At 36.2% G+C, this 18,144-nt stretch overlaps 3 protein-coding genes and 1 pseudogene across 3 annotated transcripts; all 4 read right to left on the bottom strand.

The window, feature by feature from the left end:
* Positions 1 to 1,748: 1,748 nt before the first annotated feature.
* On the bottom strand, positions 1,749 to 3,088 carry LOC119599411 (larval cuticle protein A2B-like). The gene is made up of 3 exons (XM_037949180.1): positions 3,066 to 3,088; positions 2,264 to 2,413; positions 1,749 to 2,077 (listed from the first exon to the last, which is right to left on the bottom strand). Exons 1-3 carry the CDS (start codon positions 3,075 to 3,077, stop codon positions 1,805 to 1,807), a joined length of 435 nt encoding a protein of 144 aa, XP_037805108.1. The 5' UTR covers positions 3,078 to 3,088; the 3' UTR covers positions 1,749 to 1,804.
* Positions 3,089 to 5,075: 1,987 nt separating this feature from the next.
* LOC119599413 (larval cuticle protein A2B-like) lies at positions 5,076 to 6,344 on the bottom strand. Its single transcript, XM_037949181.1, has 3 exons — positions 6,333 to 6,344; positions 5,547 to 5,696; positions 5,076 to 5,369 (listed from the first exon to the last, which is right to left on the bottom strand). Exons 1-3 carry the CDS (start codon positions 6,342 to 6,344, stop codon positions 5,097 to 5,099), a joined length of 435 nt encoding a protein of 144 aa, XP_037805109.1. The 3' UTR covers positions 5,076 to 5,096.
* Positions 6,345 to 8,264: 1,920 nt separating this feature from the next.
* LOC119599393 lies at positions 8,265 to 9,530 on the bottom strand (annotated as a pseudogene).
* A 6,583-nt stretch (positions 9,531 to 16,113) lies between these two features.
* On the bottom strand, positions 16,114 to 17,117 carry LOC119599422 (larval cuticle protein A2B-like). The gene is made up of 2 exons (XM_037949190.1): positions 17,023 to 17,117; positions 16,114 to 16,471 (listed from the first exon to the last, which is right to left on the bottom strand). Exons 1-2 carry the CDS (start codon positions 17,104 to 17,106, stop codon positions 16,187 to 16,189), a joined length of 369 nt encoding a protein of 122 aa, XP_037805118.1. The 5' UTR covers positions 17,107 to 17,117; the 3' UTR covers positions 16,114 to 16,186.
* Between the last annotated feature and the right edge of the window lie 1,027 nt (positions 17,118 to 18,144).

Here is an 18,144-nt window from a genome sequence, read left to right as displayed (position 1 = left end):
GAAGCTGCCAATCTAATAATATGATGTGGATAAAAAATGGTCCGCACCGGCGACCCATGATGAACATGGAAAAGCCAGTTGAAGAAGAATATATATATATATATATATATATATATATATATATATATATATATATATATATATATATAAGCACAAACACACACATATATACACACACATATGTGTGTGTGTGTGTGCTTATAGATGTTTATCATATATATATACATATATATGTATATATATATTTTTTTTTTTGTGTGTATGTGATTATGTGTGTAGGCATGTGGACATTATATATAAACATATATTGTAATGGATTGTGGTGATAGCTTTCCTTACTTAAGTTGTAGTCTTGGCTTCTAATTCCTTCATGAATACCACCTTCCACTGTCTCCTTTCAAGTATCTGCATATATGAATGCGACTAATTTACTTGTATTTCCTTCTTGAGATCTATTGTATAATTCACATTTATAAATGTGGAGTTAGTTACTGTAGTTATTGTAATTTATTAATGTATTTCGTTTTCATTTGGACATATGAATACAATTTCATTTTTTCAAACTAGTTTTTATTTCTTGTATAAAAAATAAATACAATTTGATGACTATATCTGTGACACTCTAAGACTTCTTAGGCATAGGTGGGGTGAGGGGGGCCGTAGGCGGGGGGAGCGGGCTTGTAGGCGGGCGTGTACTCGGGGTACTGAGCCTCGCCCTCGTAGGTGACCTCAGCAATCAGACCGTCGCCGTTGTCCACATATGTGACGATCTGCTTGCGGCCGTCGGGGAGGTCGACGGTGTAGCTGCCCTCGGTCTTGTAGCCGTCGCGGGACTCCGAGTGGCCGAAGTTGGCGCCGGAGTAGCCGTCGGCGACACCGTAGTTGTAGTTGTACTTCGGGGGCACCTGCACCCTTTTTTTTACAATTGATATGTACTGTAATTTTTTTTCTGTATCATGTGTTTCTTTGATCTTTGTGTGCGTTTTCTTTAAATAATTTTTTTTGTATCCACTTTAGCACATATGATAGCGATTGCATCTACGAAACAATAAATTTTTTCGTAGCAGTAATGATTTTCCTTTTCCTGACCAGAATCAGATTCCCACGGGATGCCTCTTTAGCTTACTATATTCGAAAAAGAAATGGTAAGAATATCCTGGACATGTACAGAAGGATTGATAATTCCTTTCGCTTTAAGAAACTGAAAAAATAATTGTATATATATATACATATGTATCCACATATATATGTATATATGTGTGTGTATGCTTACAGATTAACATTATATATATATATATATATATATATATATATATATATATATATATATATATATTATATATCACATATCTTTGTGTATCTGGTTGTGTGTGTGTGTATGTGCATATCATATATAAGCATATTGTAATGGGTTGTGGCGATAGCTTTCTTTACCTAAAATATTCTTTTCCATTTCCTCTGTGTGAGTGAGAGTTCATAATTGAGTACTTTGATTACCAGCCGATAGATGCAGTCTTTTGAAGAATGAATACACAGCTTCCACTGTCAACTTCATCTGTCTGTATAAATGAGACTAATTTACTTATTTTCTGTCTTGAGATCTATTCTATAATTCATATTCAATAACTCCGAGAAGTGAATAATTGAAGTGAGTTATTGTAATTTATTTTTGAGTCTTTATTTTGTGTCTCGTTTTCATTCGGACGTATGAATAAAATTTGAGATTTTTTTCAAACTAAAGTTTTTATTTCTTGTATAAAAAATAAATACAATTTGATGAATATCTCTGACACTCTAAGACATCTTAGGCATAGGTGGGGGGAGGGGGGCCGTAGGCGGGGGGAGCGGGCTTGTAGGCGGGAGTGTGCTCGGGGTACTGAGCCTCGCCCTCGTAGGTGACCTCAGCAATCAGACCGTCGCCGTTGTCCACATATGTGACGATCTGCTTGCGGCCGTCGGGAAGGTCGACGGTGTAGGTGCCCTCAGTCTTGTATCCATCGCGGGACTCAGTGTGGCCGAAGTTGGCGCCGGAGTATCCGTCGGCGACACCGTAGTTGTAGTTGTACTTCGGGGGCACCTGGGCGGATGACAAGGGAATGAGAAATTTTTCTCAGTATCCATGGAACTCCATATTTCCTTGCATTAGTATAATATAAGTGAAAGGAAAAGAAGCAAGGCAATGTAATAATGACTGGGTTGACGCAAGCCTCGATAACAAAATCTTCAGTGATGTCAAACAAAAAAAGTTTGTATAGACACTTACATCAGGGTATTCGGGCTCGTAGTGTGCAGGGGCGTGGTAGGCGGGTTCGGGGGCGTGGTAAGGTGCAGGAGCGTAGGCGGGAGGAGGAGGGGCGTAGACTGGGGCCTTGTCGCACAGAGCAACGGCAGCCACGCAGGCGAGGACGACGACCTGCCGACAGAGTCTCGCATTATCTACAGTTACTAACGAAGAAGGAAAGGAAGATGACCTGTGCGTAATCGGGCGTTACTAGGTGGAGGATGAAATAGAAAAAGTCAAATCATCAATTCACTGTCCATCGATGAACGGTGTATCTAGACAGTCAATATTTACATAAATGTATGTGTGTATGTATGTATATGTATATATATATTCATGTATATGTATATATATGTGTGTGTGTGTGTATGCCTATATGAATATATATACATGTGGAATTCATGTGCATATTCGTATGTTTTCTTGTACTTCTTTTCGTTGTTCTATCAGCAATATATATATATATATATATATATATATATATATATATATATTAATACATACATACATGTATATATATATATATATATATATATATATATATATATATATATATATATATATACAAATATATATACATACATCATATATGTATGCATATATATATACACATACACACACGTACATGTATGTATGTGTTAACATATCTAAATATATATCATTTAAAGCAAATCTAAACACTGCTGTCGTCATTAATCACTTTCACATCCACTGATTAATCTCAACACCACAAACACTGTCGCATGTTGAAGACTTCCTTCCGACATAAAGGAGGATTTCGTACCTTGAGAGACATGGTTAGTGAGCGTATGATGGTTAGTGGTTGACACTTCCCCTTATATACCGTTTGTGTGTTCGTACGCATGTTCTACTGGAGGACCTTTCACCGTGGGAATAATTTTCTAGCCCTTGAAATACCATCTTAGTAATTGTCAATAGGAGAATAAGTGTTTGCTATAAAGACGTTTGTTTGTTATCTTTATTTTCATTTATAATTTATCTACTTGCTCATTTTTGTTTTTGTTTTAAGCAGTTGTGTTGAAAAGTTAAAATTAGAGTATAACTATGGAATTATCTGTAAATGATAATCTTGCAGCAATTTTTTTTTTGTATTGCCATATTGAGAAAAGTACGTGAGCTAATAAACACCAGTTAATTTTATATCTGTATCTATATACAAAAATGAACAGAGATATACATACGCATAAATGCATGGACGCACACACTCGCATGTGTACACACACACACACACATGCACACATATATATACACATACACACATATATATATGTATATATATATGTGTGTGTGTGTGTGTGTATACATACATTATATATATATATATATATATATATATATATATATATATATATATATTTATACATACATACATGTACATATATGCATGTATAAAAATATGTATATGTACATATGTATATATACACATATGCACACATGCATACACATACATACACACTTATATTTATTTATATATATGCACATATATGTAGATATATATATGTAGAATATATATGTGTGTGTATATATATGTGGTGTGTGTGTGTTTGTGCGTTTCCCGTAGGTGGTTTATCTGTCAACACCTACAGGAAACCACATTCACTGGCCTCGGACTTCATTTTCTTTGATACATACTTTACATTTGCAAAATTAAGAGCCTGGAAACACAAATGAACTGAGCTTAGAATATATTTTCTATGTAGGCCAATTCTCACAACCACCCATTTAGCATTGCTGAATTCCAGGTCTTGCAATCCCATCTTAACAGCTTTGACCAGACCTTAGCCGAATCTCTCCATCGTTAACATGAGCTGAATGGTACAACTACTTCAGCCACCCTATTGCCATGTGAACAACCATCCACGTATCAAATGGTTAATTATCTTAAACTAGATTTTTTTTTTCAAGTGATATGTTTTTTTTTCTGTATTATGTCTCTTTAACATTTATGACCATTTGTTAAATATAAATTTTGTATATTCTTTGAGCACTAATGATGGTGATTGCATTTCAGAAACGTCAGCAACAAAGTTATTCTCAGCAGTTATTGTTTTCCTTTTCCTGAACGGAATCAGATTCCCACGAAAAACGTCCATAACTCACTACATTCAATGATAAGGTAAGAATATCTTGGATATGTACAGAATGGTTGACAGAAATTACTTTCTTGTCAATACACACACACTTACACAGACACACACACACACACACACACATATACACACAGATATATATATATATATATATATATATATATATATATATATATATATATATATATATACACACACACACATGCGTGTGTGTGTGTGTGTGTGTGCTTATGAATTTTTATCATATATATATGACTTTTTGTGTGTATGTGATTGTGTGTGTAGGCATGTGGATATTATATATAAATATATATTGTAATGCATTATGACGATAGCTTTCCTTACTTAAGATACTCTTTGATTACCAGCCGACAGTCTTTTGAAGAAAACCGTTCGCCATAATACTCGTGGGGAAATCTTTGGTTTCTAATTCCTTCATGAATACCATCTTCCACAGTCTTCTTTGAACTATCTGCTTATATGAATGCGACTAATTTACTTGCATTTCAGTCTTGAGATCTATTGTATAATTCACATTCATCAAGTGCGAGAAGTTAGTTATTGTAGTTACTGTAATTCATTAATGTGTTTCGTTTTCGTTTGGACGTATGACTAAAATTTTTTTTTTTCAAACTTAAGTTTTTATTTCTTGTATAAAAAATAAATACAAATTGATGACTATATCTCTGATACTCTTATACATCTTAGGCATAGGTGGGGGGAGGGGGGCCGTAGGCGGGGGGAGCGGGCTTGTAGGCGGGAGTGTGCTCGGGGTACTGAGCCTCGCCCTCGTAGGTGACCTCAGCAATCAGACCGTCGCCGTTGTCCACATATGTGACGATCTGCTTGCGGCCGTCGGGGAGGTCGACGGTGTAGCTGCCCTCGGTCTTGTAGCCATCGCGGGACTCAGTGTGGCCGAAGTTGGCGCCAGAGTAGCCGTCGGCGACACCGTAGTTGTAGTTGTACTTCGGGGGCACCTGGGCGGATGACAAGGGAATGAGAAAGTTTTCTCAGTATCCATGGAACTCCATATTTTCCTTGCATTAGTATAGTATAAGTGAAAGAAAAGGAAGCAACGGAGTGTAATAATGAGGCCTCAATAACAAAATCTTCAATGATGACAAAAAAAAAAAAAAGTTTGTATAGACACTTACATCTGGGTATTCGGGCTCGTAGTGTGCAGGGGCGTGGTAGGCTGGTTCGGGGGCGTGGTAAGGCGCAGGAGCGTAGGCGGGAGGAGGAGGGGCGTAGACTGGGGCCTTGTCGCACAGAGCAACGGCAGCCACGCAGGCGAGGACGACGACCTGCCGACAGAGTCTCGCATTATCTACAGTTACTAACGAAGAAGGAAAGGAAGATGACCTGTGCATAATCGGACGTTACTAGGTGGAGGATGAAATAGAAAAGTCAAAACATGAATTCACTGTCCATCGATGAACGGTGTATCTAGACAGTCAATATTTACATAAATGTATGTGTGTATGTATGTATATGTATATATATAATCATGTACATATATATATGTGTGTGTGTGTGTGTATGTCTATATGAATATATATACATGTGGAATTCATGTGCATATTCGTGTGTTTTCTTGTACTTTTTTTTCTTTTTTGTTTACCTGCAATATATAATATATATATATACATGTATATATATATATATATATATATATATATATATATATATATATATATATATATATATATATATATATACATATATACATACATGCATATATGTATACGTATATATATATATACACACATACACACACGTACATGTATGTATGTGTTAACATATCTAAATATATATCATTTGAAGCAAATCTAAACACTACTGTCGTCATTAATCACTTTCACATTCACTGATTAATCTCAACACCGCAAATACAGTCGCATGTTGATGACTTCGTTCCGATATAAAGGAGGATTTCGTACCTTGAGAGACATGGTTAGTGAGCGTATGATGGTTAGTGGTTGACACTTCCCCTTATATACCGTTTGTGATGCGTGTTCGTACGTACGTTGTACTGGAGGCCCTTTCACCGTGGGAATAATTTTCTAGCCCTTGAAATACCATCTTAGTAATTGTCAATAGGAGAATAAGTGTTTGTTATAAAGACGTTTGTTTGTTATCTTTATTTTCATTTATATATTTATCTACTTGCCCATTTTTGCTTTTGTTTAAGCAGTTGTGTTGAAAGTTAAAATTAGAGTATAACTATGGTATTATTTGTAAATGATAATCTTGCAGCTTTTTTTTTTTTTTTTTTTTTTTTGTATTGCCATATTGAGAAAAGTACGTGAGCTAATAAACACCAGTTAATTTTATATCTGTATCTATATACAAAAATGAACAGATATATACATACACATAAATGCATGGACGCACACACTCGCATGTGTACACACACACACACACACATGCACACATATATATACACATAACACATATATATATGTATATATATGTGTGTGTGTGTGTGTGTATACATACATATATATATATATATATATATATATATATATATATATTTATACATACATACATGTACATATATGCATGTATAAAAATATGTATATGTACATATGTATATATACACATATGCACACATGCATACACATACATACACACTTATATTTATTTATATATATGCACATATATGTAGATATATATATGTAGATATATATGTGTGTGTATATATATGTGAGTGTGTGTGTGTGTTTATGCGTTTCCCGTAGGTGGTTTATCTGTCAACACCTACAGGAAACCACATTCACTGGCCTCGGACTTCATTTTCTTTGATACATACTTCACATTTACAAAATTAAGAGCCTGGAAACACTAATGAACTGAGCTTACAATATCTTTTCTGTGTGGGCCAATTCTCACAACCACCCATTTAGCATTGCTGAATTCCAGATCTTGCAATCCCATCCTAACAGCTTTGACCTGACCTTAGCCGAATCTTTCCACATGGTTAACATGAAGCCAGAGCTGAATGGTACAACTACTTCAGCCACCCTATTGCCATGTGAAGGACCATCCACTTATTATTATTTTTATTTATTTATTTATTTATTTTTTATAATTGATATGTTTTTTTTCTGTATTATGTCTCTTTAACATTTATGACCATTTGTTAAATATAAATTTTAAATTTATAAATTTTCTTTAAGCACTAAAGATGGTGATTGCATATCCGAAACGTCAGCAACAAAGTTATTCTCAGCAGTTATTGTTTTCCTTTTCCTGAACGGAATCAGATTCCAACGAAAAACGTCCATAACTCATACATTCGAAGATAGGGCAAGAATATCCTGGATATGTACAGAATGGTTGACAGAAATGACTTTCTTGTCAACACACACACACACTTACACAGACACACACACACACACACACACACACACACACACACACACACACACACACATATATATATATATATATAGATATATATATATATATATATATATATATATATATATATATATATATGATTTTTGTGTGTATGTGATTGTGTGTGTAGGCATGTGGATATTATATATAAACATATATTGTAATACATTATGGCGATAGCTTTCCTTACTTAAGATACTCTTTGATTACCAGCCGACAGTCTTTTGAAGAAAACCGTTCGCCATAATACTCGTGGGGGAATCTTTGGTTTCTAATTCCTTCATGAATACCATCTTCCACAGTCTTCTTTGAACTATCTGCTTATATGAATGCGACTAATTTACTTGCATTTCAGTCTTGAGATCTATTGTATAATTCACATTCATCAAGTGCGAGAAGCTAGTTATTGTAGTTACTGTATTTCATTAATGTGTTTCGTTTTCATTTGGACGTATGACTAAAATTTATTTTTTTTCAAACTTAAGTTTTTATTTCTTGTATAAAAAATAATTACAATTTGATGACTATATCTCTGACACTCTAATACATCTTAGGCATAGGTGGGGGGAGGGGGGCCGTAGGCGGGGGGAGCGGGCTTGTAGGCGGGAGTGTGCTCGGGGTACTGAGCCTCGCCCTCGTAGGTGACTTCAGCAATCAGACCGTCGCCGTTGTCCACATATGTGACAATCTGCTTGCGGCCGTCGGGGAGGTCGACGGTGTAGCTGCCCTCGGTCTTGTAGCCGTCGCGGGACTCAGTGTGGCCGAAGTTGGCGCCGGAGTAGCCGTCGGCGACACCGTAGTTGTAGTTGTACTTCGGTGGCACCTGGAGAGATGACAAATGAATGAGAAATGTTTCTCAGTAAGCATTCGTGTTTTTTTTTTTGTTTTTTTTTACTATCATCGTAGCTGTAGTATGAAATTTTTGGAAAGAAGCGTCATAATGACGGACTTGGTGAGGTCTTAGTAACAAGGCAATAAATGGTTGTCATAGAGCCTTATGGTTGCACAAATACTTACATCAGGGTATTCGGGCTCGTAGTGTGCAGGGGCGTGGTAGGCTGGTTCGGGGGCGTGGTAGGCGGGTTCGGGGGCGTGGTAGGCGGGTTCGGGGGCGTGGTAGACGGGTTCGGGGGGATGATAGGGTGCAGGGGCGTGGTAGGAGGGTGCAGGAGCGTAGGCAGGGGGAGGCGGGGGGTAGACTGGGGCCTTGTCGCAGAGAGCGAGGACAGCCACGCAGGCGAGGACGACGACCTGTGAACAATACAATATGACAAAGGGAAAAAAGAAAAGAAAGAAATGGATAGAATTATAATAACAATAAATATAAAGACAGGGAAGTCACCAAAAGTAAGATAAAGAGATAAAGGCACCGACAATAAAAAGTTGTGTAAAGCAAAAGACGGCACAATAGAAATCGTATTTGTATATGTATTTCGTTTCAGTTTAAAATCTTTGTTGACTACCATTACATCAAATAATTCTCAAGAAAGAAAAAATCACAATATGTAACAACTTTAAAAAAAAAAAGGCTAGATTCACTAATTCACTTTATTCACTATCCTTGTAAATTTCAGTCACGACTGAAGTTAAATCAAGCAAGAATTTCACTTCTGTAGACATCTTAAAGCGATCACAGTTTCAGTCTTGTTCTCAGTATGCAGGCGGATTCCGTACCTTGAGAGCCATGGTTGATGAGTGTGTGATGGTCAGCGTGGTTGGACCTCTCTATTTATACCTGAATGGACGTGCGTGTGTGTGCGTGGGTTTGTATTAAAAAGCCAATGATTTAGGCCTTTCTCTCTTTTGAAGTCCCCATGGCCACACGTCCAGCCTGGGGGGGAATCACACACCCTTGAAAGATGCTCTAATTGGTCATGAAGTATTTGATCAAATTGTTTTCCAATATTGATGTTTTTACTTCCACCACGCACACGCGCGCGCAGATATACATACATATATATGTATTTATGTTATGTTCATTTGTTTACATGTTCACATGCATATTTATACAAACACGCAGACGGACAGACGCACACGCATGTACGCACGCGCTTGTTGGAAACATGAGGCAACATTCGGATTTTAGTGAGAGTAGTGATTTTCTGTATAATGCTGGAATGCTATATATACGATCACGAATGCGTGTATGAATATACATGCACACACACGCACGTACGCACGCACACGCGCACGCACGCATGCACGCACGCCCGCACGCCCGCACGCACGCACGCACGCATTCACGCACGCACGCACGCACGCACGCACGCACCACACACACACACACACACACACACACACACACACACACACACACACACACACACACACACACACATGCACACACACATACACACACACACAAGCACACACACACACACTCACGCATATATATACACATACATACATATGCCCCACACACACACACACATACACACACGCACGCACACACATATGTGTGTGTGTATATATATATATATATATATATATATATATATATATATATATATATATATATATATATCATATATATATATATATGATATATATTATATTATTATTATATATTATTAATATTAAATAATACATATATCTATAATATATCAATATACGTTTGTATGTATATATATATATATATATATATATATATATATATATATATATATATTTACACACACACATGGTAAATGATGACGACAGTATTAATGATATTGATGCTAATGACAGCGAAGTTGATGATTGTCATAATGATTGTATGGTACTGATGTTGATGCATTTGTGGAAAATAATGATGTAAATGCTGACCCTTTTTGAGCTCATGACGATGCCTATGACATCTTAGGCATAGGTGGGGGGAGGGGGGTAGTAGGCGGGGGGAGGGGGGGAGGGGGGGGGAGTAGGCGGGGGGAGCGGGCTTGTAGGCGGGCGTGTGCTCGGGTTACTGAGCTTGATGACTGTAACGATGATATTGTTAGATAATGATTCGGAATATATTATTGATGATATCATGACGATAATAATGATACTAATTTGATAATGCTTACCTCGATGAGAAAAAAAAGTAATGATTCTAATGATGATAATGATAATTACATAAATAATAACGGCGATATTGTTGAATCGTATCCACAATTTCTAATCCTGAAATCGAGTAAGCATTTTTTCTTATTACAGTAGCGTCAGTTATTGTTATAATAAACTTGAAACTTTGGTTATAATCTTAATAACCCGAATCACCAAAGTATTTTTTAAAAATCAATGGACCAAATAACATTTACTAAGAATGATACGATGAAATCAAATTGAAATCATAAAATTGTTGTTATCTTTTTATATCAATTTCCTCTTTCTTTCTTTTTTGTTACTTATCTGTGTATTACATTTGTGATGTAACGTATTGTCTTTTTTCCTTTTTTTCGATTTTATCATAATTTAAGATACTTCCGTTTTGGGGATCTGAATTGGAATGTATCATTTTCATAAAGAAAAAAAAATGTATTCCTGTATTACATTCTTAGATAAAAAAAAATATCACCTCGATGAATAATAGACACAGCTTCTGTAATTATTATTATTATTATTATTATTATTAATATTTTTTTATAAAGTTAAACATCTGTTGTGCATAAATAAAACGATGACGATTTCTAAAGACATATCTTTAATTATAATGTAAATGTACACACACACACACACACACACACACACACACAGACCACCACCAATATATAAATATATACATATATATACATACATATACTTCCCTATATTTACATACATGCAGTGTTATCTATTTACATCTTGCAAAGACCCTTCAGTGATTGACACTGTAAGATAAGCATAGGCGGGGGAGAGGGTCTGTAGGCGGACCTGTACTCGCGGTACTGAGCCTTGTCCTCGTAGGTGAACTTCAGTCGCCGTACTTGACGATCTGCTTGCGGCCGTCGGGGAGGTCGACGGTGTAGCTGCCCTCGGTCTTGTAGCCGTCGCGGGACTCCGAGGGCCAAAGTTGGCGCAGGAATATTTATCGACGACACCATAGTTGTAGCTGTACTTCGGGGGGACCTGGAGAGAGAAATGGAAATTAGGAGACGCGAGAGAAACCTACTCTACTCAGACTAAATGAGCATGAGTAAAAGCTACTGAATAAAATGCTTTCAAATGCGTTATAAACTACTTAAAGTAGTTATAGAACATTAACACGAAGGCCATAATAATCCAGAGTTATGAAAGCTACATTGCAGTCGTAATGCATGGCTGGTTGACTGAATTCTCATATACTTACAGGGTATTCAGGATCGTAACGTGCGGGGGCGTGGTAGTTGCGTAGATTGGGGGCCTTGTCGCACAGAGGGAGGATGACGTCCTGCGGACTGTTATATATTTTTTTTACCAGATGGAAAACGTTATATAACAAAGGAATATGAGAGAGAGAGAGAGAGAGAGAGAGAGAGGAGAGAGAGAGAGAGGGGGGGGGGGAGAGAGAGGCAGAGAAAGAGAGAATGCACGGAAAAAGAGAGAACGAAAGATAGACAGACAGAAACAGAAAGAGAGAAAGACAGACAAAAAGAAAGTGTGAGAGACAAACTTCAATATCTCCCTGCAACATCGTATGAAAACCACACCCACGTTACCCACCGCAAGTTAACACGCCAACCCATACAAACTGCCTAAACTAGACCCCATAAAACCCCAATTACAAAAGTACACCAAACATTTAAGAATATTCACTGATGTCAGTCCAACACGTCATTAAACTTCACGAATGAGATGTCTTCACTGAACACAAAGAAGATTTCGTACATGGTCGGTGTATGAGGGTTAGTGGTCGACGCTTCCCTATACTTATATGTGATTGCGTGTATCTGTGTGCGTGTGTGTGAGTGTGTACGTGTGTAAGTAGCCCTTTCTCTTCTTGAGGTTGTCTGGACTTTGGTTAAGTCGAGAATGGTTATGAAGTTGATTTTTTTATTGATATTAGTAGAGATATTAATATTTATTTCCCTTTGTTGAACATGGTTATTTTGATAATGTATATCTGTACTCAGAGTGAGATAAAATACCTGTGATTGTTCATTATGTTAGAACTTAAAATGATTATGATGTTTGTTAAAATCATTCATAACATCAGATACTTAATGATAAAAGAAACAAATAAATAATATTAGTAATAATAATAATGATAGAAAATAACAAATGGTGATGGTGATGACAATTATAACAACACCAACATCACCACCAACAACAACAATAACAAAAACAAAAGTTCTCAACTGCCTATTTATATCTCAATTTCAAAACATCAGTATCATCATTATATTTATGACGGTGGCGGTTTTAGCCAAACTTGGGCTCTGTTCTCGTGTCCTATAAACACACTAAATATATCAAGGAAAGGGGAGATGAATAAATGGTGAATGAAAGTGTATACGCAACATGCATGGCGATGGTGAGGTAATAATGAAGAGGAGAAATTTCTTGATGTGATGATGATGGTGATAACGGTAATAATAGAGATAGATATGTTAGTATTAGTCAATGATGATGGTAATGAAGATGATGGCGATGGTAATGGTGATAATATAAAGTAAAAGTAGCAATAGTAAAGACAAAAATATAATAGTGAAGATAATGATAATGATAACAAAATAATAAAAGTAGTGATGATGATAATCATAACAGGTTCATTGTGATCGCCAACAATAATAGTAATGTTGGTGGTAGGGATAATAATACTTATAATGATAACAGTAATGTCAATAGTAATAATATTAATATTGATAACTATAGAAATAATGATAATAATGATAAATGATAATAAATCGATAATAACAATGATATTTCTAAATATAATGATATCATTATTAATATCATTATTATTTTTTATCACCTTTTCTAATATTAGTATCAGTATTATAATTATTATCATCATTATCATATTCGTCTTTATTATTATAATTATCATTATTCCCACCATTATTATCATTATCATCATAGCAGCAGTAGCATTCATCCAGGATCATGCACACTAAGCTCGTTTGACGCCTGAAGACTTCCAGTTAGAAGTGAAGACGGTCCCTTAGTTCTGGGTAGTACCTCCCTTTCCTGTTTGGAGTCCCTTCTTTACATCAATTTTACGCCATGTGTGTGCAGTATATATATGTATATATATATATATATATATATATATATATATATATATATATATATATATATATATACTAATAGCAATAATGTATGAATGTATGAAAGGATTGTAACATGACCATTAATATCTTAGCTCTTGGAAAACTGTTTCTTCATGGCATACGAAAGTCATGTATTGTGTACAGTATATAATTTACAATTTGTGACTCACTTTAATAGTAACCTACCACATGTAATCATAATCATCATATCACTGAGGTGTGTAATTGTACATTCTCATGTGCGAAGGCATATATACCTGCGGGCACACATACACACGTAAATGTATACGCTCACAACACACACACACACACACTCATAGACACATACATGGCACACACACACATATATATACACTCATTTATACATGAAGAGCACACACACACACACACACACACACACACACACACACACACAAACACAACTAAAAAAAAAAACACACACACACACACACACACACACACACACAATATATATAATATATAAAGAGCACACCACACACACACATCCCCTTCCCCCCTTAACACATACCACATAAATCGACCTCCCCCACCCACTCACCACTCACACACAACCAAACACACACAAACACACACACACATATATATACATAAAGAGTACACGCACACACACAATCCCCTCTCCCTCCTTTTAACACATATACATAAATCGCCTTCCCTCCTTCCCCAAGCTCTTGTCACTCACACCACGCCAAGAGCACGTCATTAAACTCCCTTTAACGCGCATCGCCATCGCCAAACGAGCAATTTCACACATAAACTCCAGCCCTCGTTATGTCTTTTCTCCCTTAAGCATTACCCAACGAAATTTCAAGGTCGAGTAATTGACTTGAATAAACAGACACGCCCTAGACTATTACTTTCGCCGCGAGGGGAGTTTGTGGAGGGAAGATTACGCCGTTACTATTCTTTGATGTTGCTCTGATGCGGTCTTGTGTGTTTGTTTGTTTTTTATTCTTGGTTTGGATATGTTTTTTTGTCGTTTGGATTTGTTTGTGCTTCTTGTTTGTTTTTTATTTCGTCTTTTATATTTGTAATGATGTTGATATGTCACTATCATTACAATGCTGGTCATACATTTTTCACTATTTTTGCTATAAATCATATTGCAACATCTTCATAAACCATATCATTTCCATATTTACATTATCCTTGCTCTGCTTTAATCTCTTAATTTTCATTTGCTGTTATTTCTGCATCATTATTGTTATCGTTATCATTACCATTAATATAACTAATTTTTTTTCTTACCGAAAATAATCTGATTACGAATTAGTTTACAAAACATGGATCATGACAAAGAACACACCCATTATATAATACAGAACTAAAAATCTTGAAATGGTATCACTTAAGATGAAAATGTTACTAATACATTATAAAATATATTTAAATTATACAGTGATTGCTTAATTCACTGACATATAATAACAGCTTTACAACTAACATTTTCTGTAGACGCAGATAATATAATCATTAAGTGTAATTTCAATAAATTACTTAAGATTGCAATAGTTAATATGCAAATGAAAGTGAAAGAACAAACACTGAAATTACTTGCGTGGAAAGGAAACAAAGATCAATTACATGCTATTTATTATTATCATTATCATTATTATTATTATTATTATTATTATTATTATTATTATTATTATTATTTATGTTTTTGATTTTTTGTAAAATATTTTAGTATAAGAAATAATGATAAGAACATAAGATAAGAGGAAAGATGGGAGAATGAAGGGAACGAAGAAGATGATAAAGTTGGTGAAGAAGAGTAAGAAAAAGATAAAATAAAAAAAGACTAAAAGAAGAATCGGAAAGAAAATAAAGAGAAAAGGACAAAGAAAGTAACGAAAAAAATTAAGGTCAAAGAAAGTGACGAAGAAAATAAATAAGGGGAAAACGGAGAAAAAAAGAACGGAGAAAAGAAAGAGGCAAGAAGAAAATCAGGAACACAAAGAAAATGAAGAACAAGATCCATAACATAAAATAGAAGACTAAAAACATGAAAAAAATCAAGACAGAAACAAGAAAAAGAAAAAAAAATCAAGAAAAAATAAGAAAAAATCAAGAAAATTATAAATCAAGAAAAAAAAACAAGAAAAAAAACGGAAGACAACACAAAACGAAGAATCACACACAAAAGAAGTAAAAAAAGGATCAAAGAACGAAGAATCGCCCTAAGACCTCCCACCGCCTGGAGGAGGAGGAGGCCCGTAGGCAGGCAGCCCCCCAGGCTTCTGCGCGGGGCTGTATTCCGGGTAGTAAGCCTCGCCCTCGTACGTGACCTCGGCTACCAGGCCTTCCCCGTGGTCAGCGTAGGTCACGATCTGCTTGCGGCCGTCGGGGAGGTTGACGAAGTAGCTGCCCTCGGTCTTGAAGCCGTCGCGGGACTCCGAGTGGCCGAAGTTGTTGCCCGACAGGTCGTCCTGCACGCCGTAGCTGTAGCTGTATTGCGGGTGGGTCTGTCGGGGGTGGGGGTGGGAGGAGGGGGTGAGGGGTGGGAGGAGGGGGTTTGGGAGGATAGGGGGTGGGGTGGGGTTGGGGGGAAGGAGGTGGGAGGATGGGGTGGGGGAAAGGGGGGGTGGAAGGAAGGGGGTTGCGGGGAAGGGGGTGGGAGAAAGGGGTTGGGGGGCGGGGTAGAGGGTTGTGGGGTGGAGGAAAAGGGAAGGAGTGGAAGGGGAAAATTATTTTAAAATGTGGTTGTAATTGCCGTTGTTATTGTTACTCATCGTTATTCTTGTCTCAATAATTGTTGATATTATTGCAATCATTATTGCGGTCTTCATAAGTGTTGTTCTTACTACCATAATCATTAGCGTTATCAACACTTCCATTATCATCCATATCTACAATGAATATGATGACGATAACCATAAAATATCTTCATAATGAATCGACATCATTAACACAATGAACTTCACTAATATCCTCCTCCTCCTCCTCCTCTTTGATAAAATCGCCAATATTATCCTAAAGCACATCATATCAAAATAAATAATACATTTATCCTTACCTCCAAGTATTCATTATGTTTATAGGGCACAGGGGCGGGGTACAGGGGAGCGTCATTGGCTAAAACAGCCCCCAGGACAAACATGATGATACTGATATCCTGATATAAAGGAGAGAGAGAAAATTAACCGGGAAATGAGAGAAATGCGGGAAATAAGATTAAAACTGGCATTAAAGAAAACGGGAAATAAGTGAAGACGAAAAATCAAAGAAACTGGGAAATCAGAGTAAAACGGAATGTAAAGAAAACGGGAAATGAGTGAAAACTAAAAATGAAAGAAAACGGGAAATAAGTGAAAACTAAAAAAAATAAAGAAAACGGGAATATGGTCAAATTAGAATGGTAAGAGTTGTGTCTCCTCCGTTAAATGAGGCCAAAGAGAATGAAAAAGCGAAATTAAGAAAATAATAGCTTTTGGACCCACCAACCTGGAAAAGATAAAAAAGGGGGAAAAATGGCGCAGATAAAAATTCTAAAACGTTCCTCCTTCTTTCCATAAAGAAAGGTAAATGACTGAACTCGATAAAGAGAGAGATAGAAAGAAAATAAGAGAAAAACTAGTATTTTCTCAGCTTGAAAGAAAAAAAATCCATAAGATTTCGAAACTCCCCTCGGAACAGCATTATATCTCTCGAAGATGATAAACAGATATAAAAAATATACAGAAAATACGATGTAATATCATATACAATAGATAAATAAATATATCTTTTAATAGACAAATTACGAAATTCATGAGAAATAAATCTTTGAAGCTTTTAATTTCTCAAGCGTTACTTAATTGAGACGAAAGTTCGAACAGGTTTTGAAACAGATTTGGGAGAATGTATTTGTTTATAAAATTGAGAAGATGCTCAGATGTCTATGGATAGGTGTGTTGTGTGTGTGTGTGTGTGTGTGTGTGTGTGTGTGTGTGTGTGTGTGTGTGTGTGTCTATGTGGAGCCTTCCATTAATCTCATCTTTGATATTATTTATACATCAGCAATCCAACGCATCAATGAAAACGAGAGTGATTTTTTTAGGACACTCACCCACATAACATGAAGTGAGAGAGATCGAGAGTGGAATCCTCAAATTAATACATACACACACACACAACACACACACAATACATACACACA

Source organism: Penaeus monodon, chromosome 42 (assembly GCF_015228065.2).
Source record: "Penaeus monodon isolate SGIC_2016 chromosome 42, NSTDA_Pmon_1, whole genome shotgun sequence".
Lineage (NCBI taxonomy): Eukaryota > Metazoa > Arthropoda > Malacostraca > Decapoda > Penaeidae > Penaeus > Penaeus monodon.
The sequence above is the reverse complement of the archived record's forward strand: the minus strand, read 5'-3'. Positions and strand labels throughout refer to the sequence as shown.

Coding starts and splice junctions, on each gene's coding strand:
- LOC119599413 (XM_037949181.1), bottom strand. Junction 5,370..5,546: donor ACGAGCCCGAATACCCAGAT/GTAAGTGTCTAT, acceptor TCATCCGCCCAG/GTGCCCCCGAAGTACAACTA.
- LOC119599422 (XM_037949190.1), bottom strand. CDS start 17,106: ATGTTTGTCCTGGGGGCTGTTTTAGCCAATGACGCTCCCCTGTACCCC. Junction 16,472..17,022: donor AACATAATGAATACTTGGAG/GTAAGGATAAAT, acceptor CACCCCCGACAG/ACCCACCCGCAATACAGCTA.
- LOC119599411 (XM_037949180.1), bottom strand. Junction 2,078..2,263: donor ACGAGCCCGAATACCCTGAT/GTAAGTGTCTAT, acceptor TCATCCGCCCAG/GTGCCCCCGAAGTACAACTA.